Source organism: Leptonotus elevatus, chromosome 11 (assembly GCF_054856555.1).
Source record: "Leptonotus elevatus isolate MCC_2025b chromosome 11, RoL_Lele_1.0, whole genome shotgun sequence".
In the NCBI taxonomy this organism is placed as follows: domain Eukaryota; kingdom Metazoa; phylum Chordata; class Actinopteri; order Syngnathiformes; family Syngnathidae; genus Leptonotus; species Leptonotus elevatus.
In genome coordinates, this window is record NC_141249.1 from 10,249,706 (window position 1) to 10,275,198 (window position 25,493).

The 25,493-nt window shown below is 41.8% G+C and overlaps 1 protein-coding gene across 1 annotated transcript in view; it reads right to left on the minus strand.

Moving 5' to 3' along the window:
- Positions 1–6,693: 6,693 nt before the first annotated feature.
- LOC147165766 (uncharacterized) overlaps positions 6,694–25,493 on the minus strand; it is a 37,762-nt gene continuing 18,962 nt past the window's right edge. Inside the window, exons 5-7 of the mRNA XM_086089920.1 lie at positions 7,703–7,845; positions 7,432–7,597; positions 6,694–7,360 (exon numbers count right to left, since the gene is read on the minus strand). Of these exons, the coding sequence (XP_085946046.1) occupies positions 7,207–7,360; positions 7,432–7,597; positions 7,703–7,845 (463 nt within the window). The 3' untranslated portion in view covers positions 6,694–7,206. The remainder of the gene's footprint in view (positions 7,361–7,431; positions 7,598–7,702; positions 7,846–25,493) is intronic.

Here is a 25,493-nt window from a genome sequence, read left to right on the forward strand (position 1 = left end):
AACACATTCATAATAGATATAGACTGATATGTTTTTTTTCCTTTCTTTTCCAGAGCCAATACAATACCGATTACTAGTAGTTAGGGATAAACCGATATTTGGCATTATGACAAATATTGGCATCGGCCTTTTTACCAATCTGAAGGCCGATAAAGCTGGTATCTCACTGAATGTAGTGAAGTTAGGGTTTTCATCAGTATTTGTAAGATGTTCACAAACAGCTTTTACTTGTTATAAAGACATTTCGACCATATTCAGGCAATTTTTCACTGCCTGTGAAGATCTTTTGAAGCCTTTTACGAACCCTGACGAAGAACCCAAATTGGCTACATTCGCGTGCATTTGTCACTCAGTGAGATACATGTATGAATCTATTTAAAATTCTACTTTATAAAAAATTATATATATATATATATATATATATATATATATATATATATATATATATATATATATATATATATATATATATATATATATATATATATATATATAAAAGTTAAAATAAAGAAATGTTGAAATTTTGGAAAACTTTACAGTAGAAAACTTTAGGGAACTATTTACTTGTTTAGTGTTTAATTTAGCTTAACACATGCTGATGGAAGCTTCCTGCAATTTTTGTTATATTTTTTTTAACAAAGCTGTCATTATAGTTTAAAACAAAAAAAAGTACATTTTGACACTAATATTTTCAATTTTACTGCAAATGAAAATCGGCTTGAAATATCGGTTATCGTCCTCCTTGACTACTAATAATTGGCCTTGAAAAAGCCATATCGGTTTAGCAGTCAAGGAGGCCGATCAACGATATTTCAAGCCGATATTCATTTTCACTAAATGGGAAAATATTGGCATCAAAGTTAAAAAAAAATACAAACTCCAACACTGTGTTAGTTTATTTTGGGCATATGTTTATTAAACAACTTTTAAGATTGACCTCTTAGGGTCATTAGCATGTCTTTAAAAGTTAAATAAAATCTAAACAATAGCTCCCTATTGTTTTCTACAGTAAACAAATTTTTCCAAAAGTTTGAGAAATCGTGTTTGCTTTTTTTACTTATCTTAGGTTTAAATAAAACAGAATGCGCAGAAAGTTCAAAGTTTAAAGTTAAGTGAAAATTGAAAGAAAGAGTTCCATTAAGTTAACACAGTTTTAAATTGATCGGTTATCGGCCGTATGGTCCTTTCAAAAAGGCAGATGCCGATTTTTGTTAAAAACACAGACTTTTGTGAAGTGACTTGAGCTCACTGCCATTATACAGCACTCGCATCTCGAGTTTTTGCTTGGCCGAACGACGACTTGTATCCCCAAAAACTTGTAAATTGGGTCATTTTTTCCTCAAGGTTCCATTGTGCTGCTAAATGGCTGCTAAGGGTTTTGTCATGGAATCTGACGGGTGGCTGATGGGTGTCTCTTGAAACATCACATTACTGTTCAGAACATCGACTTGTTCTATATCACGCCACCTATCAGTCCGACATCAGCAATTCCAGCAACGGGATAATCCCATGTCAACATGTCCTGATCTATGATTGGACTGCCCCCTGGACTCTGATCTACCCCACCCCCCCCCCCTCTCCAAATCGGTCTGTCCTTCATCGCTGGGTCCCTCTGGCCAACATGGGCCCCGACAAAGCCCTAATCCATTACCTCCTGTCACAGAGGCTGCCCTGGAACACGCCCTCACGGTCCAGCATTAGCCTAATCCACTGGGCTGCGGCTGCATAAGAATGGAGCGCCCACGCGGCTTCGCCCAGGTTCTGTTTGCGCGTTCCATCTGAGTCAACGCACTCCCCCGGAAGGATGAACAACACAGAAAAGACCAGCACACCAAGACATCCCTGGACCACTATCGCATTGTTGACCGTCACAAGCTTTTTTTGTTGTTGTTGTTACCTTGGGTGGTGATGCGGGCGGTCTGTCGGCCTGTCTGGTGTGCTAATGTGATCCCTGAAGCAAACATAAGACTTCCTGATGTACAAAGTGCGCAAGCCACTGGATGCCACCTTCAAGGGGTTCATATTTTCAAATGAATGCAAAGGGGGAGAGGCGTCTGTGTCAAGCTATCGGTGGCCAAAAAGCCTAACATCTATTGTCTCAATAGCAACGATACACTGAAAAAGTCAGTCATTCATCGTTTTGTTTATACATTTTATAAAAAGTTTTCCTGAGACTTGTGAATATTACTGAAATTTGGAAATTGAATACTATGCTTAAGATTGTTTGGAGCTCCATCAATTGAAAAAGGGGATAGATCAGCGAAACCTGAGCTTCCTTGTGACATGGACCGGATTAGTAACTTTAACCTCGACCTATTTTGATGAGCGGCAAATAAGCAAATCAAAACAAATGATTCAATATCTAACTCACCTTTGCGCCATTACACTCACAGCATTGCACACAAACTTCTAAGTAATGAGTCTTTCTGGAAATTCCTTGTGTATATATTTAAAAAGAAAAGTATTCAGATAAGTTTTTTTTAATGAATCAAGTATTGATTTTATGTCAAAATGGAATGACTTTATTTTAGTTTGTAAAAGTGAGACTGTATACATTTCTCACAGTAAAAATGTAAGAAAACAAAATAACCTGCTCAACGTTTATAATGTGAGAGAACATTCATATTTGTAAATGAGAACTACAAAAGGCTCAAACTCATTGCTGACTTTTGTTTACTGGCACAAATAAAGGACAATAAAAACAGATGCGACAGCAGCCTACGGATGTTCCCCTAAAAAAAAATGTTCCATGCACCAAAGCAGTGTAGTAAAGGACCATTTTCTCTGAAGTTGAAGTTAGGCTAAAGTTTAACCACCTGAGGCTCAACATCAGGTAACATTATAAGCAGCATTGACTCTGGGTTAAAAAGTAAGTGTAGATAATTACCTATTCACCTGACCAGCTAACCAGTTGGGAGAAAAAGCAGTAATGGTGTACTTTTGGTGTTTGTCACAACAACTCCTTTATGCAAAACCAACATCTTTTGATCCTGCACATATACTAATACAATATGACAACGCGGGTAGTGAAAATTGTCACCCACGATTAATGACTTCAATTCCAAATGGCCTTCCTGCCATTACTCTGCGTCCTGCTTCTCTAACCTTGTGTTCCAACAGCCTCCGACTGAACATTCAGAGTCAACACTGTCCTCTAGCGGCGGATATAATAACTGCACCCAGTGACAAAATCAAAAGCTATGGTTCATGAAAGTATTGAAAACGCTACAGTAAACTCAAGCACCTGTTGGCAGATAGATAGATAGATAGATAGATAGATAGATAGATAGATAGATAGATAGATAGATAGATAGATAGATAGATAGATAGATAGATAGATAGATATTTTATGGACCATTTGTGCTCATTGATGAAGCAGGCTGTGAGCGCAGTCATGTTCTCACTAGTCAAATTGTTTACTTTTCAGAGGGTGTGTGAGTCACATGGAAGCAAGTAACCCTGCATCTTTTCCCCAAACGTCACTTCTCTGGGTTCCTCCCCTCCTTCCCACGCCTCAGTTACCGTCCCTCGTTGTCTCTCACTTAATCCCGGGCCTAAATGTGATGAGCACATCTCCCCAAGGCCCCATCAGCGCAGAGGTTCACAATTTCTGCAACACATATTGTCTAGCCCGAGATGAACACACAAGAGATTATGGCAGCACGGGGAGTCGTTCTGCCTGAGGGAGAGGGAGGTGGCAATGGGAAATTTGAGGATCTCCTGGGGATTTGCTGGCATCGCGTATAGCTCCTGTGGGGAATAGTCAGGAGGAGTCATGACTGCAGCTGAGGTGTGATGGTAGACTGAGCAATCAAATTGATTTCTACTTATCATACACATAACAACTTTTCCTGTAGGAGTGGTCCATTTCTGTCTCTTGAGGTACAATCTAAATGAATGTACAGTAATACGCGTTATTGGCCTTTATGTATTGCTTTATCCTGTCTGCATCCAACACTTGGGATGCTCAGAGGCCTCTAAACTGGCGTCTGCTCCTCCTCACAGGCTCGAACGCGCAGCACCTACGTTAAGGATCGCCTTGCAACACCTGCGGCGCCACTGAACACGCATGTTCTACCAACTGTGTGTGTGTCCTCTCGTCTGAAGTCCTTTTTGCACAAGAATTTTCCCATTAAGAAACCCCTGAAATTACTTCACAGACTACACTGCCCTTGTCCTCGCTTTAATCTGGCCTTGAATCATTATTATTGCACTCGCAGGCTCAATGAAGGCAATAGAAACATAAAGCCTCGCTCAGCAAGCTAGCACAACACTCTTCTCCCCTCGCCTTTGTCCGCTCTCGGTTTATGCATTCATTTTTGCCGGGCGTGTGGTCAAACTTGGCCCTGGGAAAAGCCGCGTGTATTCCTGCCTTTCATGTGCCCCTCATGGTCGGGGTATCTAATGGTCATAATCGAGGCGGCCATGCTGGGAGCGCATTTGAAGGAGCGGTCAAGGAGCCCCTAATCCTCTCATACACAGTTTGTAGTGGCGGCCCCCGATACAAGAGCAGATTTTGTTGCAGGAACACTGAGAGAGAAGCTGGGTGGATTTGAGTTTGGGGGTACTAGAAACACACACATGCATACACACACAGCCGGCAGGTGGTTTACTGACATCCTGGAAACCCAGATTAATAATAGAAAGACAGAGGAAGTCAATCCAACACATTTTTTTCAATAATATGTTGTATGTGCCCCTAGTCCACTAATATAAACATGCTAGCGTTTGTGGAATTAGAGTTAGCCGTTTTTATCCTCTCCATTTTGCCACTTTCTGACAACTGAAAATTACATCACCGATGATGAATGAGCAATTTTGATGTCATTTTCCGTTGACAGCAAGTTGCAAAATGGCCCCATTGTAGTTGTGGAATATGAATTCAGCAGCAAAATCCACCTGTTTCTATCCATTTCTGGTGGCAGCCATTTTGCCACTTTCTGACAACTGAAAGTGACATCACAGATGCTCAATGACCAATTTTGATGTCATTTTATATATTATTCTTTCTTTACACTTTCTGTCAACTGAAAATGACATCACAGATGCTCAATGAGCATTTTCAGTTGAAAGCAAGTGGCAAAATGGCCGCCACCAGAAATGGATAGAAACAGGTGGATTTTGCTGCTTAATTCATCCTCCACAAGTACAATATTATTCATCGTCATCGAGCTGCGACCATTACGTCATCGCTGGAGGAGTATCCTGCAAATGGTGTCCAGTTCTGAAATCCTTCCACTCTGGAGCCCGGTTTCAAAAGTGATCGGTTTCAAGCTCCGAAACCACGCCATCGTGTTGACGAACGGCCTAAACGGTACGAAACTTGTGAGGATACATTGAAACTGGCTTTCATGTGAACGGGGCCAAAGTTTCCTGATTTCTTTCTATCCCGTTCGATTCATTGGTTGTTTGTACTGTTAATCCTTGTCCAAGTAAAGTCAAGAATTGACTGTGTCGACCCATTTTAGTAACTTCAAACGAGTTCAAAGTATGAGTGAGGGGTAAAGCTATTATTTTAAAATAATAGTCTTTTCTATATCGCATGTGGCACATATCACCAAAAAGTCAGGCAGTATGGAAACATGGAGTAAAATCGACGACTCAAAATAAATAAGCAGTATAAAAAATGCCAATTTTTTACGATGCGTTCATTAAAGCCTCAACGCTGCTGTATTCTGTTAAAATGACTTGATTGTTTCGGTGGCCGGTCGCAACAACTCCGCAGAGGTGGTAGATCAAACTGAGCTTTGGAGATTAGCAGAGTCAAGTGCGGTGCGCTTCTCAGTGCCAATAGCCACTCCTCTCGCGGCGAGAGAGGTGCTCACAAAGTAACACAAGTGAAGAAGATGCTTTTTCTCTTGAGCAGCCAGTAGTGAAAGAGTGGGGGGAACCCTCGTTTCTAAACGTCGGCGGGGGCCTCTCCTGACAGATAGCAGCAGGGCGCCTGCCTTCCGATTACCCCCCGCCTTCCACCAGACATCGAGTTCAGCCTCTCCACCGGCACCTGGCCACTCAGGCGACTCAACGCTTATAGAAGAGAGGAGTGACATAGGAGAACAAAGAATGTCTACTTGTGGAAGTGGGACGTATTATACACACTGTAATTTCTAAAGTCTCACATAGTTCATTGTGGGATGCGGACGGATTTACAATGGATTTTCCCCCCCCATAATGTATTGAAATAGGAATAAGGCCCTTCCTTTTGGGGAAGTTTGATCTTTAGATTGTAACACATTTTTCCTCTTCTGCATTACTAGCACTTTTTGTGGTTTATGTTCTGAATGTTTGTACATTTTACTGTGCTGTATCAATTTTATGTCTATCTATCTATCTATCTATCTATCTATCTATCTATCTATCTATCTATCTATCTATCTATCTATCTATCTATCTATCTATCTATCTATCTATCTATCTATCTATCCATCCATCCATCCATCCATCTATCTATCTATCCATCCATCCATCCATCCATCCATCCATCCATCCATCCATCCATCCATCCATCCATCCATCCATCCATCTATCTATCTTGCTAGCTAGCTTAGCTAACTATTTAGCCTTTACCCTATTTAGGTATTTTTGTCAATTCATGCTCTGATTCAGACAAATACTTTTTTTATTTTTGCTTTTGCTTGAGTCAAATTATTCTAAAGTAACAGCAAGCTTACTTGAGTGCAATCATTGGCTACTGGTACTAGCTTATAACATTAATGCGGTAGAAACGTCCTACTTACGTACGTAAGTACATATTTCTTTGAAAAACGTTTCTATCCCCAAAATATAAAACGATTAAATGAAAAATAGTGATCACAGCAGTACGTGAATGAATTCAGGACACACACAAAAAGGCCTTTCTGCATACATCCGTTTTCTATACTATCATCCCAGAAGACTTGAGGCAAAAGGTAGCGTACACTGTGAAGTACGTCGAGACAGAAAACCATTTACATACCACTAAAGCAACCTGAAATACTAAACAATTGACACGTTTTGGCTTTCAGTTCATATAGAACGGTACCACATACCGAATTGAACTGCATTTGCCAGTTACATGTACCACTTGATGCTACTATGGCTTTGCTATTGCTTAACAGGCCAACCATCTTAAGCTGAACGAAACTGAAGAAGACAAGATATATAACACGTGGAAACCTCTTCTTCGTCTTCCGTGCGGCCCCCTCCTCCTCGTCATCTTCGCCTCTTTCACCGACTTCCCGTGTCACCATGTCGTCTGGTCCCGCAAGGCTGCAGGTTTCTGGTCCAGCGGCCCGGGACAAGGCGGCCATTAACTGGAGGGCTGTGCGGAGGGCGCGGGGGACAAAAGACCCAACACGCTGTCCCTGCCCTCAGACAAGGCCTGAAACAAATGTTACAGAGCCAGCGCAGAATGGAATCATCCGGCCGGTGTCACTGAATACATTTACCTACCTCAGAGTCCTTTCAGACTGCTGCTTTGTTTTAGCCCAGGAAGAAGGGAGGGCGTGAATGGAGGGGGTCGGGAGTGGGGAGGCCAGCGGGCAATGAGAAATAACACAAGGAGTGGAGGGAGGAGAACCAAACAAGCTCCTGGTTTCCACAGTGACGGCCTCAGCTCCTAAAACACCACAGGGTTTGCTTGTGTGTGTGTGTGTGTGTGTGTGCGCGTCCTCCCCCACAAGGATGGCGGGAGGTCTTGTTGATTGTTGTGTTTTTGTTTTACTTTTTGGCTTTCCCTGCTCCTCTTTCTGCTCCTTTGTCTCCTCTTCTCTCCTCTTTTGGAGGCTAATTGGAGAGCCGGACAGGAGAGCAAACGCCACACAAGCTCCTTCTAAGCTTCCCCACTCCACTTTTTTGGCCAAATCTCTGAAAGAGCACACATCACAAAGTCAAATCGGAGGTTGGAGTGGCTCACTGTTGTTGTTTTTCCTTGTAAAATACTTCAGAAGTTTGCTTTTCTTTGCACAGACGACAGGAAGGACTTGAGAAGAGAGAGTTGGGGGGAATCAGTATCATGTACATACACAAACGCATTGAAAGCTTGGTCGTGTTGGTTACAATGGGATCAGCAACGATGTAGAGAAATATATTCAGCCATAAAAACACATTTTCCTCTCTACAATTAATTAATTAATTAATTACAAATGTTGATTTAACTACAATTGCACCAATAAAAGTTGATCCTGTGTACGGTTTTACCTCCAATACCAAGTGAAATCTCATCGCTTGGCCTAACAAAAAGTAATTAGCGAGTCATTTTCTCCCATAATCCCTTGAGCTAATCTCCTCCAATCCACTGCCTTTGATTCAGTCATCTTTTCACTCATATTCTAATCCATTTTGCTTTGGACTTTTTGTGCGGCTTGCGGCGTGCCCGCCTCTGCACAAAGAGCAGTCGCTGAGCTATGACATTAAAAGCTATTGTTGAGTGGGCTTCGGCCGCCGACCGCATGTATGGGGCCCGCATTTGCGGAGGAAGTGCTTGTTTTCATCCCTGTTGTCATGACGACGAACACACTGCCTCCCGTCACACGGATTGCAAGGCAAATCGATTCTTTCATCACTTAATGACATTGTGAATCATCTCTCAATTGATTCATAGCAGCTCTCAAAACTGAGCTGAGCTTGAAACTTGGAGTGTAAAAAAAGTACTTCACTCTCCAAGTACCACCGGTTAAAACTAATGCCAGGTTTTATTTACCTCGAACCTCTGCTCCTGTGTGTAGCCAAACAGAGAGTCACTGGCATGAATATGGACAAACACGGACTATAGGTAGAGTTTTATTATCCGTTTTATTTGCTTGACATTTGGTGGAGAAATCGAAAATAATTTGCGCACTTGGCAAAGCCAAATTTAAACAACATATTAGTTGTATGATCTTTGGCATATATGTCATCTCAGAGCAACACTGACCGGGGAGACAAACCCTCACATGGGTTAGCTTAGCGCTTGCTAGCTGCTACGACAGACATTGATGGTTTTAAAAGGTTACTAAAAGCGAAAAAAAACAAAAAAAAACATCCTTGGTTTCGCCGTTGGCCAGTGTATGGCAAAGGATCCTGGAGGATAAAATAAGTTATTTTAAACTAAAATTGACAACCTTTCTGTAGGGTGCCGCGGCATGTGTTAGCACGTTAGCCGCATATCTACACTACAATATGTTTTTAAAAAAAAAAGTGCATTTGAAGCTTGTAAAGCGCTTTGGACAACACGTGGCACTATAAAAAGGGACTCCATTTATCATTATAATCAAATTTGATTTGCCATTTCTTTGGACTTTTTCAGCAAAAGTACAATTAGTAGCTCATTCAAATTGACTTGGATTTGGTGGTTAAATGGTAACGAATATGCTAATGCTCATTTGCTCTACAAAGGCAATAATATGTATTACATATTACTCAAGGAAACATTTGTGTCAGAATAACAAGAGAGAATGTACAAACTTTAGCAATAGGAAAAGAAAAAAAAAAAAGAAAAAAAAGGAAAAGAAGTCCTATTATGACTTGAGCATCGTACATTGTGTAGTCTTTTCAAGTGGAAATTATGTCACAAATTTGGTATGTTAAAAATGGATGAATTTCAAACTCTTAAGTGTTACGGGAATTATGGGACAAAGACATTTTCAAGAGTATAACTGGAGACCATCCTTTGCTCGAAAGATCATCTAAATCTTAAACTTAAACAAATACCAAATGCATGCATATTGATGATCCTGAGATTTGACATCACCCACAAAGAACCTCATCCCTCTTCACGACACTGAAACTCCAAAGTGTTCTATGCATCATTCATCGTTTGGTTGCGTGTCACATTATCTGGTCCTTTCTCACAAGTTGCCCGGCGTCTGTGTGCGACTGCTTCAGACGTCCTCTTAACTGTCTGCCGCCGTCTCACCGCTAACAAAGAGATATGTTTGCCATACATTCACCAGCGCCGTATGTCTAATAAAGCAGGGGGCTTCTTTTTGTCAGAAAAGACAGACACCTCTTTTAAACGTGCTTGCTGGCTAATTGAGTTTGTGGGCAAGGCCTTCATTCACTGTCAGACCTTTGACAAGAGACGAGGACCGCGTTCAAGACGAGCCAAGTTCTCCCCTCGTCAATCTTTTTCCCCAAAAGTCAACAGTGGGCCAGACGTGCGCACACACGCACACGCACTAGAATGGCAGCGCCGAGGGGTCTGGGACATCCCGCAGTCTGCATCCTGTTCCTGTTGAATGGCCCTTGTGTCACAAAGGACAACTTGGCGACGCTTGCCTGGCTACCTGCGTGGGACCTGAACGCCTCCCAGGACGACTTGCGGAAGTCTCTTCCTCCCTCCTTCTCTTTCACTCTCCCACTCTCTCTCTCTCACACAGCTCATCCCTCCAGGACAGGCCTCCTGAATTAGTGCTTATTAGTCGACTGTTTGACACAGTGACTGGTTTCTCTCTCTCTCTCTCTCTCTCAACCCTTTTTCACCCAATCCCTCTCTCTACCTCTCACTGTTTGCTCTCTCCCCGCTCTCTACACCCCTCTTTCGCTCTGTCTGTCACATCCTCTTTTTCTCTCTCTCTGCCCTTCTTTCTCTCTTTCTATCTGTCTTTATTCAACCCCCTCCTCTCTCTCTCTCTTTCTCCGTCTCTCCTTCGTCTCTGTCTCTCTTCGTCTCTCTGTCTCCCTGTGTTTCTGTCTCTGTCTGTCCCTCTCTCTCTTTCTCTCTCTCTTTCTCCGTCTGTCTCTTTCTCTCTCGCTCTCTCTTTCTCCGTCTCTCTCTCTCTCCATCTCTCTGTCTCTCCTTCGTCTCTCTTCGTCTCTCTCTGGCTCTCTCTCTCTGTGTTTCTGTCTCTGTCTGTCCCTCTCTGTCTCTTTCTCTCTCTCTCTTTCTCCGTCTCTCTCTCTCTCTGTGTTTCTGTCTGTCTCTCTCTCTCTTTCTCTCTCTCTCTCTGTGTTTCTGTCTCTGTCTGTCTCTCTGTCTCTCTCTCTTTCTCTGTCTGTCTCTTTCTCTCTCTGCGCCTCTCTCTCTTCGCCTCTCTCTCTCTCCATCTCTCTTCATCTCTCTGTCTATGTCTGTCTCTCTGTCTCTCTCGCACTCCCTCTTTCTCTCTCTCTCTATGTCTCTGTCTGTCTGTCTCTCTTTCTCTCTCTCTCTGTCTGTCTCTCTTTATCTTTCTATCTCTCTCTCTGTCTGTCTGTCTGTCTCTCTCTGTCTCTCTTTCTCTCTCTCCCCACATACAAATTAACATACAAAACAGTCTGGGTGACTCGCCAATCCTCTCTCTTTCTCGCACACACAAGCATGGGGACAGTGAACTGAAATGTGTGTCTGCCTGCGCATGCCAGTTTGTGTAGCCAAATCTGACTTTGGCAAAAATGCTTTCTTCCCATGCCTCTTGCCCTCTCACTGGCACACTGCTTATATAAGCTCTGCCACTGCCAGCACAGTACTGTGTGTGCGTATGTTAGGTTAACTGAAGACTGTAAGGGCCCTATTTTCGTGCCCAGAGCTTTCTTTTGGTGTTTTGCTAGACTAGCGTCATTGCGCGCCAATGGGGGAGGGAATGCAGTCGCCTCCCGGCCAATTGAAGCGGCTCCCAGCTCATTTCCTTTCAATTCAGCGCAGAGAGGTTCGTAGATGGACACTTGGAAGACCAAGTGTGACATTGTGGGTTTTTCATTGTACAGTAGTTTGTTTTTGTTTTGACGTTTGTTTTGGAAATGTTGTTAGTTTTAATTAGATTTTAGAAGCGGCTTAATGTTTTTTAGGTTTTTTTATGGTTCGTTTTAGTTTAGTTTCTATTAGTTAAATTCATTTTTTTAATATATGGAGTATTTGTTGATTGCAAGATAATTAAAAAAAAAAGTTTACTAAGCATTGTTTAATAAAGTAAACTTTCTCTATGAATGTACAGCAATACAGCAACTAAAATATATACATTTAAAATGAACCCCAATAGCTCATAGATAATATAAGTCAGCTGCCCTCTTGTGGCCATTTTACGAGCAGGGACTTGAAATTAGAAGAATAGAAAAATGTCATTAAAAATGCTATATAGGTCTTTTTTTTGTATAACAAGTACTAGTGGTATCGGTTTTGGTGACTACTCAAACGTTGACTAATATATATATCGGTCTGGAAAAAATGTCCTTAACTCATTCACACCCAGCCATTTTCACTGAAGCCCACAGAATATTGTGTTCTATTGCTATAAAAACATGGAACCTACAAAAAGAAAGATTAGAGTCTCTTCTTTCATCAGAAAAAAAAGTATATTTGTATCCGTTTCTGTTGTGCTGCAATTAAAATTAGAATATAGCTAAGTTTCATCATTATTCACAAACCTGTTGAAAACACTTGCAAAAAGAGCTGAATGCAAGATGGCCCTGGCTGATCTCTTATACTCTGCTGCCACCTGCTGGCCGTTTTTGGTAATAACTATCACTGCTTGAAGTGACCTCTTCAGGTCAGAAGCTGCATCAAAGCCTTTTCTGTATGCTCTAGCATAAAAACGTATAAATAAGTTTTTGGGAGTGAATGAGTAAATAATTGACAAAGACGAGAATAGGACATTTTCGATATAATCATAGCTGATGATAAAAATCATTTTCTTTATTATTTTATTACGTTAACAAAAATGTTTGATCAATTTTAGTTGTAGTTAAGTATAATGGTTTGGTCTGTAATTTGATGTCAAAATGGCTACAAATAACTTTGCCAGGTCACATGATGAACCAGTCATTTACATGAGCGACGCTGGCCCCTTCAAGTTACAAGTGCAGCACCAAAAGCACCAGGTGCACCAACACGCGGCATCACTGCAACGAATCATCCCTCATCTTTGATCCTCGACACATGCGTGTGTACACGTTAAGACAACATGCTGGCGGGTAACCCCAATCCACCGGAGGGTTCCTGCTCATTACCCAGAGGTCACAGCCCCCGCCTGACCACTTCCTGCTCGCCTCCCCCTTCCCGCAGATGCGAGCACGCTGGGCTGCAGATCACGCGTGCAGCTCACTAACAATCCGGCTTCCTGGCCCAGATGGAGGGAAGACACGTCGCGCCAGAGAGCGCTGGCTTCTTGCTGTGCTCACTTCCTGCTCTCTCACGCTCTCACTCTCATTCATGACCCTCCTGACTATTCACGACAAAATACTCTCAGGGACATCTTGTTCCAAACTTTCTCCCTGCTCTCCTTCATATCAAGCGTGACTCATATGGGCCTCAATCAGGCTTGAATGAGGAACTTTCCACAAGTGGGCCTTGGAAAGCTAACTGGAGGAAGTGAGCATGTAAGCAAATTGTGCTATTGATGGCTTGACCTAATGATGTGTGTTTGATTTATGCAGTCAACAAAACAAAGAGTAAACAAGGAGGAACAGCCATTTATGCCCTCATAAGAGCAGGTGAGCTGGAGCCCCCTAACCCACCTGGCACACACAATGGATGGTAAAAGTCTACACACCCGTGTTCAAATGACAGGTTTTTGTGATACCTCAGGCTTCTGCCAGAAAAGCCTACTAGAACATCCGGACTTTATTTACGGTTAATCAGAGGCATTACAAACGGTGGCGGTTGGTAAAAAGGGGTGTGTACACTTTTTATATACAAACAGCCATTCACATCTAATACACGTTAAACTAGCATACACAAAGAAAGGCCATGCAACACAAAGAGACATGGAAACCAAAAAGCCAAGCTGAGATTTGAACCCAGAACCTCTAAACTGTGAACAAGTCATGCTAGCTAGTAGCTACTACATCTCTGTAATTTACAACAAGGAAAACAAAATTCCACATAGAAAACGTTGAAACCGTTCTAGGGTTCAAGTGTTTTATTTTAAGTTTCTTTTCATCTTTTGAGGGGTATATTTTGCACTAACAAGGCGGTTAGCTTCCAATCGAACATGCATGGCTTTTAGGGTGTCCAAATCTGGAGTTTTTTTTTTCCATGTCTACTCTGTGCTCTCCTTTAAAGAAGCACATATTGCGCCTTGTAATTCCCCTCCTTCCTCATATTGTTGTTGTTGTTCATCTAAGAAGCTTGGGGCGCTAATTAGGGAACTGACAGGCTTCCCGTTCACTGTTATGTGTTATTTTTGTGTTTCTTGGACTTTCGTTGTGTGTTTTTACATGGCCAATAAATCTGATTCAGATTCAGGTATGAAAGTTGCACTGCACTGTAAACATGACAGGGAACAGCACCTTAGTAAATAACCAACTACTGTATTCGTTTCTAGAAATTACTGTAAAGTGCTGTAATAATAATAATAATAATAATGCCACCAATTTTGTCGTCAATATCTTTCACAACATCGCCCGTGTGTTGTCAGCTTGAAATTGTACCGTACATAATTCCCACCTGATTCCCACAATTCTTCCGATCGATAGCATGCGTCTTTTTGGAAGTGCTAGCCAACAGCTAGCATCCAGCGAGGCGCTAGGCTAAAAAAAGGCAGTCAAAATGTAGAGTGATGTGCTGAATGGAATCCGAGGACATCTTATTGATGCCAGATGGGCTTTGTGAGTGCTCGATTGGCCCCAAGAAAGAGAGCTTGCACAAACATTATTGTTTACCGGCGCACGGCCATTGTTGGCGCGGCGTCCGCCGCTGACGTAGCAGCATCCTGCCAAATTAGAGCGCAGCGGCAGGGGTGCTGCTCTGCCTTTGCTTTCATGGTCGCCGCAGGACTCCGCACAGGCTCTTTTGTGATTGGTCAGCAGCCGTTACAATGACCCTCCGGGAGACTGACCCCCTGACTCACCGCTGGAGGCCCGAACGAGGTCCGAACGAGGTCAGACGAGTAAAAGCCGCTGGTCAGGCCGGTCCGGGGTTGTTGACTCGGGGACCTGACCCTGGCCCGCTTGCCTCCCGCAGGGTCAGGTCTGGAACTCAGAAGACCTCGGTCTCCCGCTGAGACCAGGGGATGAGCAGCTATTCAGTGGACCTTTTGTCCGGATCAGCGCTGACCAGCGGGGACCTATCGGGTCAAGCGGGCCGGAATCCCGCTGCTGGCCGCAGAGAGTGAAATCAGACGTTCTCATTAGGGAAGCCATTCTACTCGGGAGAAATGTGTGAAAAGTTCCAATTAGCTGGAATTAGTGGTAGGGATGCCCCAATTGATCAGATTGATCACACTCCTGGTGTTCAGTGCAATTCCTCATATTCACTAAAGCATGATGGCAGCATCAGCCATGCAGCACTAACCCCGGAAAAACGACCAGATGGTCAGTCCACCTTTAGTCATCAAAGCAGCTGAACGCCACTAGGCCTCTTTGGAACATCTCAAGATCCATGAAAAGAATTGACAGTTTGTACAGATGATGTATTTAACAATTTTGGAATATTCTTAATAGCCCAATGTTAGATTCATGAACAAATGCAATGCTTTTCTTTGAAAAATTAGGACATTCCTAACTTTTTTTTTTCTGTACAACCCCTACCACCAAATGGCCCCTGATTTTGAAGCTCACACACTCTAAAAACAGTTGGGTCAAAAATGGACCAATCCTCTACTAGGGTCAATTTGACCCAACTTTGAGTCAAGAAATGTGTCTTTTATGTAAAACAACTCATAAATATTGGTCAGATCCTTTACTTGGGTCATTTTATATGAAACCCAGAAAGTTGAGTCAAATGTACCCATAAAGTGGATCGGTCCATTTTTGAACCCTAATTGGGTTACTTTTTGACCCAACTGTTTTTAGAGTGCATGATTGGGTCAATAACTCATCTGTAAGAACTTGATTTTCTGTGGAAAAGATGTAAAAATGTCAACTAATTGTTTGGAAAGACGATATTCTCCTTCTTGGCTACTGTCAAGGTGCCCTTGAGCAAAGCACCATCCCCATACCATACGTCTTTTTCTTAGGCAGGGAGAAGTTCATGGTAGTACAGAGTTAGCGCAGAACTGCAGAATGATTCGTTGGCGACGGGGAGGCTCAACTGTATATTCCTGATCCTAAACTAATCGCTATGGCCAAGTGTGTCACGGTTGGCTGTGGTTTTGGACCCAAGTGTGTGTGTGGGATGGGGGGGTGGGCAGAGCGAGGAGGCCGAGGTAAAGTCCAAAACAAAAGGGTTTTAGTAATTAAACAAAAACAAGGTGGTGCACAACGTGCCTACAAAAAACAACAAAGTCCTAAATCGAAGCAAACTCAAGTGGCATGATGATGAACTACATGGGAGAAACGACCAAACTTGGAAACGACAATGGACCGACCCAGACTGGACAAACACAACAGACTAAATACACCAGCACTAATGAGACACACCTGGGGAACACAATAGGGTGAGGGCACCAATTGGTCAGACACACTGGGAAGGGAAGAAACACAGGTGGACGTGATCAGACATAACGAGACAAGGGGAGAAATCAGGAACACTTAACAAACACCAACCGCAGACAAAAACAACAAACATAATAAACAAAATCCAACCCCTACAAAACCGAAACTTAACAAAGTGCTTGAAAGAAAGAACCGCTGCTCGGCCCGGTTCAAAACGAACCGTGCATTCAAATTTGTTTATTTGCTGTGACGTATTCTTCATGACGCCACTCTTCATAACATTCAAAATGGCGCACGGGGGAGATAATAGTTTGTTTCATCCAACATGAAACTCAGTTTTTAAATGACCAGAAACGCACACTCATTAAAACTCCAGCAGCTGACAGCACGAGAAACATTTATTTCAAAAGAAGACGAGTTTCAAGAATATACTAACAATGCCGCTTACCACTGGCGGCCATTTTACGTTACCACTTGATAAGGCCGCCTAATTTGAATACAAAGATTTCTCCACGGCGATTTTATGTTATTTTTTGTCTTTGGTGAAAATGCCTCCGTGTATGTACGGCATACGGTTGTACTGATAAGATTGGGAGAAGCTCTCCATGCACATTTCATCGGTAAGAATGCTATTACACGATCTGGGTCGGTCATGAGCAGAAGGTCGGCCATATTTGGCTGCCAAAAAACTGAATTTAGCACATTCAGTTACTTCACTCTAGACAAATAAATGTATTGGATTTTTTTCAAGTCAATACTGGAGGAAAAAAAATCGGATCTATCGTTGTCATTTCATTTCAACAAAATATCCCCAAATGGTGAAAAAAGGTGCAGAGGTGAGGAGGCGACTTGATAAGACATCAAGACAGGCGGTGTCTTGTTGCGCACGTCCATCTCCCCCTCATCCATCCGTCAAGCAAGCGGCACATCCATCTCTCTCTGTCAACAAGCGATGACCAGGCTCAGGGCCGCAGAGGAAGCCCCTGTCAAGATAGCCCCCTTATCACGGCCCGCTCAGCCCCGCCTGTTCCCATCATCCATCAGGCGGGCAGCCACCTGGACGACTGCTGACCCTCGCTACGAGCTGATTGGACGGTAAGGCGGAGAGGACACACAGGAGTGGAAGAGATAAGACAGATAAAGGGGCTTGCTTACATTCTTGCGAGTCACCAAGTTGGGATGTCCACCGCGCAATTTTCTACCGATATCTTAAATGAGATGTTGTCCTTTTTAACAACGAGGGAGCATCTGGCCTTTTCTCAACAACAAACAAGAAAGCTATTTTTAACTCCATTTATGATTGCCCAAATTAGTTCATGGGATTAAAGAGATGATAGTTTGCTACAATGTTTCTTCATAACATACAGCCATTAAAATGTAATGTCAGATCTTATGAGTCCTTTGGCACAAGGTGCCATATTGAACTTAGAGTGACCAGTATGAGTGTGAGGATGATGTAACACACCTGCACCTTCACCCCTGAGACCCTGTAACGAGCCAGAGGACAGTGGGGAGGGGAAATGGATAACAATTTGAGAAAAAAAATTTGTTGAGTTCCATTTTCATGCTGATTCCAAAATGACAGTTTTTTTCCCCTCCTCCAGATAAGCAACATTCAACTGGTTAGCTGTAGAAAGACTGTAGTAAGAAGAGCTGATTCAATGATTGGACTCATCTACTGCTGCTTGGCAACCGGTTGTGCAGTCACAATTGAGACAGCTTGGTAAGAGGTTTGTACAGTTCCCAGTGGGTCCGTACTATCAATATCTGATCAATGCTAACAGAAAGCTAGCATAATACAAATTCAGAGGATTAGTGATGTGATTTCATTCTGAGTTGTTTTTTATTGGTATTATTGTTATTATTTAGTTTTTAAAGGTATTCCATCTTAGAGTTTTATTTACATACATACTTTTTAAATATTTTATTTTATTTTTTTTTAAAGAAAACGGGGATCTTAGAGCTAAAAAAAAATTGATGGAGAAAGACTGAGATCAGTTTGGGATTCCGTACAAAAAAATTAGTTGAGAACCTAGACCCAGACTTAACTCACAAAAATTGTGTTCCCCAGTGTAATTCGGCCCAATTTGGCCATTTTTCACTTAGGGGTGTACTCACTTTTGTTGCCAGCAATTTAGACATTAATATCTGAGTTATTTTGAGGGGCAAGTAAAATTACAGCATTACGCAAGGTGTAGGCTGACTACTTTGCATTGAAATCCTATGATAATAGTGTCTCACTCCTCAGGGTCAAGTGGTGTTGGCACCGACAGGGCTTTGCACGTCATGATTTTTAGCACAAACGCGTCAGACAGACACGTCTGGATCCTGTTTAGCATTGGCAGAGGTCTGCGCTCTACTTTCTATTTGTATTTGAGTTATGGAAAGTCCTGAGACATCCTCTGAGATCTCCACCTCCTCTTTTGTTTGCTTTGTTTGTATTAGCGGCCCGCAGGAGTGAATTAGGGATGAAGAGAGGAGCATCCATCTCCGTCTGGATTTAGACTCCCGATCGTGCAAAAATAAGTGGCCAATTAAATTGGTGGCAACCGTGTGCGCTTGTCCCTATCAGACTGCAGATTAATGACCGGCCAGCGCTTTCCCTCCCCACGCCCATTTATCAGAAGCGGCAACTAGGTCAGATGATGATTAAATGTCCGGACCACCGGGTCCTCCTGGGGCCCGGGTCCTAGCTTCGCCGTTGGCTCCTGGCTGGATTTAATTGCTGGCCTTATTCCTGACGCCGAGAGGAAAAGGAGGCCATTGCATTGGCAGCTCCTATTAGCGCCAGAGTACTGCGATGTCTCCCATCTTGAAGAGCCCACTTCATTAAAAGATTCCCACTTAGGCACAATTGGACCTTTCTCACACTCACTGTCAACCACCCAGCACACTTTGACACCCTGCTGTGAGATAGTGCAAGTACCAGTGCAGAAGTTAAGAAATTGATGATTTGGGTCCAATTAGAAAAGTGAGGAAAAGGAAAATAGACTTAGTCAAGTTCCAGCTGCTGTAAAGTGATCTTATTTTGAAATGACAGGAAGTTGATTAATCAGGAGGGGGCAAAAAAGAGGAAGTAGCAAAACAGGAAGCAAAACAAAACAGCTGTAAACAACAGAGATGGTTGATTCTGAAAGATTGTTTGTTGTTGTGGTTTACACTTTGTGTTACATAAATTTACTTATTTCAAATAACTTAATTATTGTAATAATAAATAAAGTGATAAACATGGTTATAATCATGTCAATTGTGGCTTTTTTGCCACTTGGACCTAGGGAAAGTCTGACTTCCCACCTTCCTCTATTAGCCTAGCCATTATGCTAATGCTAATATGCTAAACTTGTATTTATAATTTTCAAATGTTCAAGTGCTACTTTAATGCTGCTCTATTAGCTTTGCAATTAGCTTGTTGCGCTAATGCTAGCATTCATTTCTAATTGTCAATGCTAGCTATCATATGGCCTGCTAATGTGATAAACTGGAGTCATGCTAGCATATCTTAGCTTATGCCATGTGTTTATTTTCTTTGTAAGGATGAATACCTGTACTAATTTTTAGTTTATTTAAAGTAATTGTAATGATAATCTAAGTCTGTTTCATGTTCTTTCATTTAATGGTTTTCAAATGTTCGAGTTAATGCAAAAAAAACGAGACAACCGCCAGATAACTTGACGCTGTTCCTGGGGTAAGCTTGTTCCATTAAAAATACGTAAATAACCATACAGACAAATGTCACACAAGTTTAACAAAAAGCTTAGTTACCTACTGATAAGATGATGATAAAAAATTAATTAAAAGCACATTTATTTTCTATACCACTTATCCTGTTCAGTGTTGCAGGTATCTATCGAAGCTAACTCAAAAGCAAGGAGCTCAGCATTAAGCACTTTCAGTGTGTCACTTTAGGGGGCCTGCAAGCACACACACACGCACGCAAACACTTCATGTCTCTTTTAACTCATCGATCAGCGGGCACTCTTGAAATGTGATTAGTGGGTGCAAAGGCAGCGAGAGACGCTTGATGAAATTAGCCTAGCAGGCGCGTGTAATAAAATTAACGTGTGTGCGCGTGTGTAGGTGGGGTCAGCCACTCTCACATGAGCATCTGTGTCAAGAGTCTTACTATCAGCTGCTAATTGACTACTGAGTCAACAAGCAGAAGCGTGTATTACTCTTAACTCCATAGATACTTGTTTATGCATTCCTTTCAACTCTTCTATACGTAATATATTTGTACTTAGTGTCAAATCTCCACTTAATTAACCTTTAAAAAACACAGAAATTTAGAATGTATTTTTTCCATTTTAGTCCCCTTTTCATGTACAAAAATCGATTTTGAGAGGAAGATAACTGAAATATTCAATCAGCGTGGTTTCACATCTAACCGCAGCGTGAGTTTGGGTATCGTTGCCATGTGAAAGGGTTCCATCGTGACCCGGGCCTTTCAGTCCCAAAGCTTTTCAAGCGGCGGCTGGCCTGACAATACACCACTGGACTCGGAACGGCCCCTGAGCCGATTATGAAGCACTAACAACGGCCATCTTTCTGGTCCTGCGAGGGGGGGGGGGCACAGGGGCCAAGGTCAGCGGCCGGGATGACCTGTGATCTCCCGCCATGTTTGGACACGTCTACGCACAAAAGCGTCTCATTAGAATATGCATGGAGAGGAAGGAGGGCAATAGGGCTCCGGACTGTTGCAAGCGTTTCCATGCGCGTCTACGTATGATGTTGGCATGGCGACCTGGTCAGTGACCGCCGGACCACCGGACCGTCTCCCCCGCATGTGTCCTCTCTTGTCCGAGGTCTCATTGTTGGGTGGCCAAGGGGAGGAATTACACCAGGGATGATCCCGTATTACTGGGCCGGGCCGCTATTCAGGTTGCTCTTAGTTTTGTTGGCCTGCTCTAGTTTTATCCTCCTCCCTGAGTCGCACCACTGAGCCTTGCTCTTTGATGTCCTTATGGAGTGACCACCACGAAACCCAGCGCTGGAAATTCCCTGACTCCTGCCGCACTCCTTAAATGCAACACTAACACTTTGTTGCCTTTGGAAAGTTGAAATGACAAGCTGTCATTGTGTGAATTTTCATTTTCAAAATTTTAAACTAGTTACATTATATATAATACAGAGCAAGTATTTGTCATCAAATGAACATGTGAAAGAAGATACTGGCAGTCCTATTTCTAGATTGGGCATGACCAACATATTTCAATCTATAATCAAGCATCAAATCAGAAGCCAGAAAATAACTGTTCAACTATTTTTCAATTTATTTTAGGGCTGTCAAAATTAATGTGTTAACTCTGGAAATTGATGTAAATTAACTCAGTGTAGGACTCACTGGCGGGAAGCTGAATAAACAGACTCAAGGTAGTTTTACTTTCTGATTTACTTGCTTGTTGGAGAACTCGAAAGTAATTTGCACACTTTGCAGAGCCAAATTGAAATAGCACATTATTTGTACGCACGCCTTTGGCGTATCATCTGAGGGCAAAATACCCTGCTGAAGTTACCTCAATGGGGCCTCGCAAATCAATGCTGCTGCAGTGTAACAAAATCTCGAAGTTCTGAGAATTGTTTCTATGACAAAAAAGATGGCCTGTAAAGCAGAGCCCATTTCGATCGTTTTAACAGTTGTATTTTACAAAGGTATTCTATACAGGATCAAAGAAAGCTATTACAACAGTTTTTGACTCTAAATATACTTTCTATTTGATAGTTTTACATTAATTTCAAGAATTTACCCAAGTAAATATCTGTTACAAGAAAAAGAAAAAAAAGTAGAAGCAGAAGTAGGAAAATTAATTAATCGCGATTAATCACGGAAAATTGTACTATTAACTAATTCACTCCAAGCCATTTTCACTGAAGCAATCCCCTTTGCTCCCGGCTATTTTACTGGATTTTGACTGATTTTGCAAGGCTCATTGAATATTGGGTTCTATTGCTATAAAAACATGGAAGCTAGCAAAAGAAAGAAAGAGTCTTTTCTTTCATCAGGAATTTTTTTTAAATATTTGTATCGGTTTGTGTTTTGTAGCAATAAGCATTAGAATATAGTGTCATCATTATTCACAAATCTGTTTAAAACAGTGGGGGAAAGAGCTTTTTTGCAACATGGCTCTGGTTGGTCTCTTATACTCTGCTGCCACCTGCTGGCTGTTTTTGTAATAACTACCATTGCTTTAAGCGTTCTCTTCAGGTCAGAGGCTGCATCAAAGCCTTCTGTCTGGTCTAGCATAAAATAAAATAAAACATTTTTGGGGAGACCATGGCAATATTTAAAATATAATGTTTTTATACATTTTTGAGAGCAAATTAGTTAATTAATTTTAATCGTTTGACAGCAATAATTCATTTTAAAGGAGGGATTGATAACAAAATGCTTGCAATATCTCACATCTCAGTGTTGTTAAAAGTGAAGAGAATCTGCAAGAAACAAGAAATCAATACACATGATTTGCCTTTGTGGGCCACATAAAATGATGTCAGGGGCCAGATCTGGCCCCTGGGCCTCGAGTTTGATACATTATCTTTTAAATATTAACAAATGGCAATTGTGTGAGGGATCAGGTAAAATAAAATCAAGCACATTTGTGTACAATTTATATTTACTTAAAAAAATCAATTATCATACTTTTAATGAAGTTTCATAATAACCAAAGGCTGTTGTTGCAGTACAAAGAGAAATTAGAATTTTGAAAGTCAGTTCAAGGGCAATAGATTTCTTGGCAAATAGATGAAAAAACAGAATTGTTAAAAAAATTATGTTTATTCAAATGATATGGATTATTTTATTTTTTTTATGTGTTTTTTTCCCTTCAAATTGAGTTGTAAATCTTAAAGGTCACATTCATGGTTGACAAAGTTTTCAAATTATTCCATCTGACATTTAAACAGGGGTGTGCAGACTTTTTATATCCATTGTGTAACTCCTGATAGCATAGAATGGACTGATCCTATTAAAAATGTTGATGCGTTCGCAACCGTTTGAATGCGACTCCTCATCTCTATAGCGCCCCCTACATTCCCAGCTGTTACGACTTTAAACAGCGACCTGCAACTAACCTCCAAAGCAGTGCGTGCGCGTGTGTGTGTGCATGCGCCAGTGGTCCAATACATTTTTATTGCTCACGTCATACACAGCCAGAGGGTGTGTGCGTGTGCGTGTGTGTGAATGTGTTCATGTGTGTCAGGAATGGCTGCCGGGGGTCCTGCTCTGCGTGTACTCATTCAGCACAGAGGTCGTGTGTCAGGGGTCAAAGGGTGTATGCGGAGCGCATGAGGTGGCTTGAGGTGCTGGTGACCTTAGGTGGGGGAGGGGCGTGATGTGGGTGCGTGAGCGTGTTATGAGCGCACATGCCCTGAGGCAGATAGGCTATCTTAATTGGCCTCTGGAGACTTTTTGTGTGCATGTGTGTGTGTTTGAAAGTGTTTGAGGGCAACCTGCTGTGACTTATTGGAGATGTATATACTGTAGTATGATCCTGATCTATATAGTATTGAAATATAGTATTTGAAAATCTCCGGACACATTATTAGGTACACCCGCCATGCAATTCAATGCAGACACTTTTCCATCCTCTGACACCACATTGGTCTCCACATTGAACGGAAGTTAGAATTACTATTTATGGATCATTACAGGAGACATTATGGATTTTTCCCCCTCCCATAATTAAGAGTTCAAAGGGGTCTTAATTTACAATTGTATATAAAAACGTACTTGTACTTTTTTCGTGTTTGTATTTGATGACTTTTTAATCATTTATTTGTAGGTCGATTCAAATTCTCTCAGAATATATATATATATATACATATACATATATATATATATATATATATATATATATATACATATACATATACATACATATATATATATATATATATATGTATGTATATATATGTATATATATATATGTATGTATATATAAATTGATTTTATGTACGCTATTTTACATCCTCATTTATAAGACATTGTCATAAGTTGATCATATAGTTGGTATAAAGCAGACAAAATAATTGAATTACTTCAATTTTGCTCTCCATAATATTCTTAATTTATTGCGATTCACCGGAATGTCCACATGAAAAAGAATCACCCTCGTCTTGTTAGCCAGTGTGCATGTGTGTGTGGCACTGTTTACTGAGGGACTGTCAGCAGGCTGAGCACATTATCCACCTATTAAAGTCCTGACATTATTTACCTCGCTCCTCTCCAAGGGATCGCCTGATGAAAGGCTGCCAAGTGCTTGTGTGTGTGTGTGCTTCACTCCAGTCTGGAGAGACGACGACAACTACAGTCGTTTCGTGTTGGCAGAGCAAACACTGCTAAGCATCCAACAGCACACACACACACAAGTGAAACAAAACACCGATGCTAAACAATTAGCTGAAAGCAGTTGTTAAAATTTGCAAATGTTTTGCTACATTTCATTTGAAAATATGCATGTTGGTACAATTTTAATAATTTTTTACAAAGAATGATTTTGAACAGAAGTCAAGGAATAAGCTTTGGCGGGCCGCATAAAATGACTTGGCTGGATCTTGCACCGTGAGCCCTCGACTTTGACCCACACGACTCAAGTCGATGATTTGTGGTCGCCATGACAACATCAGCTACGCTACTTCCATGTGTCATCCAAATGATTTTCTGTTGATATTTTGTTAACGGATTTCTGCTTTAAAATGCCCGAACAATAAATCATACAGCTTGTGTTCAGTTTTTTTTTTTTTTTGATTTAACAATACTACTAACTGGAACTCTACTGAAGAAGAGCCCACAACACACATGAACAAAAACACTCCGATGTAATGTGTCTGGGTTTATTGTGGTCCGGTTGGCTGTCAAGCTGCTCTAAGATGACCAGTAAACAGTTCTGCGTGACTGGCTGCTCTCATGTTTGCCAGAGCAGAGAAGAAACGTGTGGAGGTCAAAGAAGGTCAGTGGGGCAAAAGCAGTGACCTTTCATCTCGGCCACCAGTGACCAGCAGGTGAACAAACAGAGGCAAGGAGGGTGGGAGCGAGAACGAGAGCGACGGAGTGTGGGCCTGAGAGAGAGCGAGAGAGAGAGAGAGAGAGAGAGAGAGAGAGAAGGGGGGTTGATTAAAAACAGGTAGAAAGAGAGAAAGAAGGGCAGAGAGGGAGAGAAAAAGAGGACAGAGAGAGCGAAAGAGGGGTGTAGAGAGAGGGGAAAAAGCAAACAGTGAGAGGTAGAGAGAGGGATTGGGTGAGATAAAAG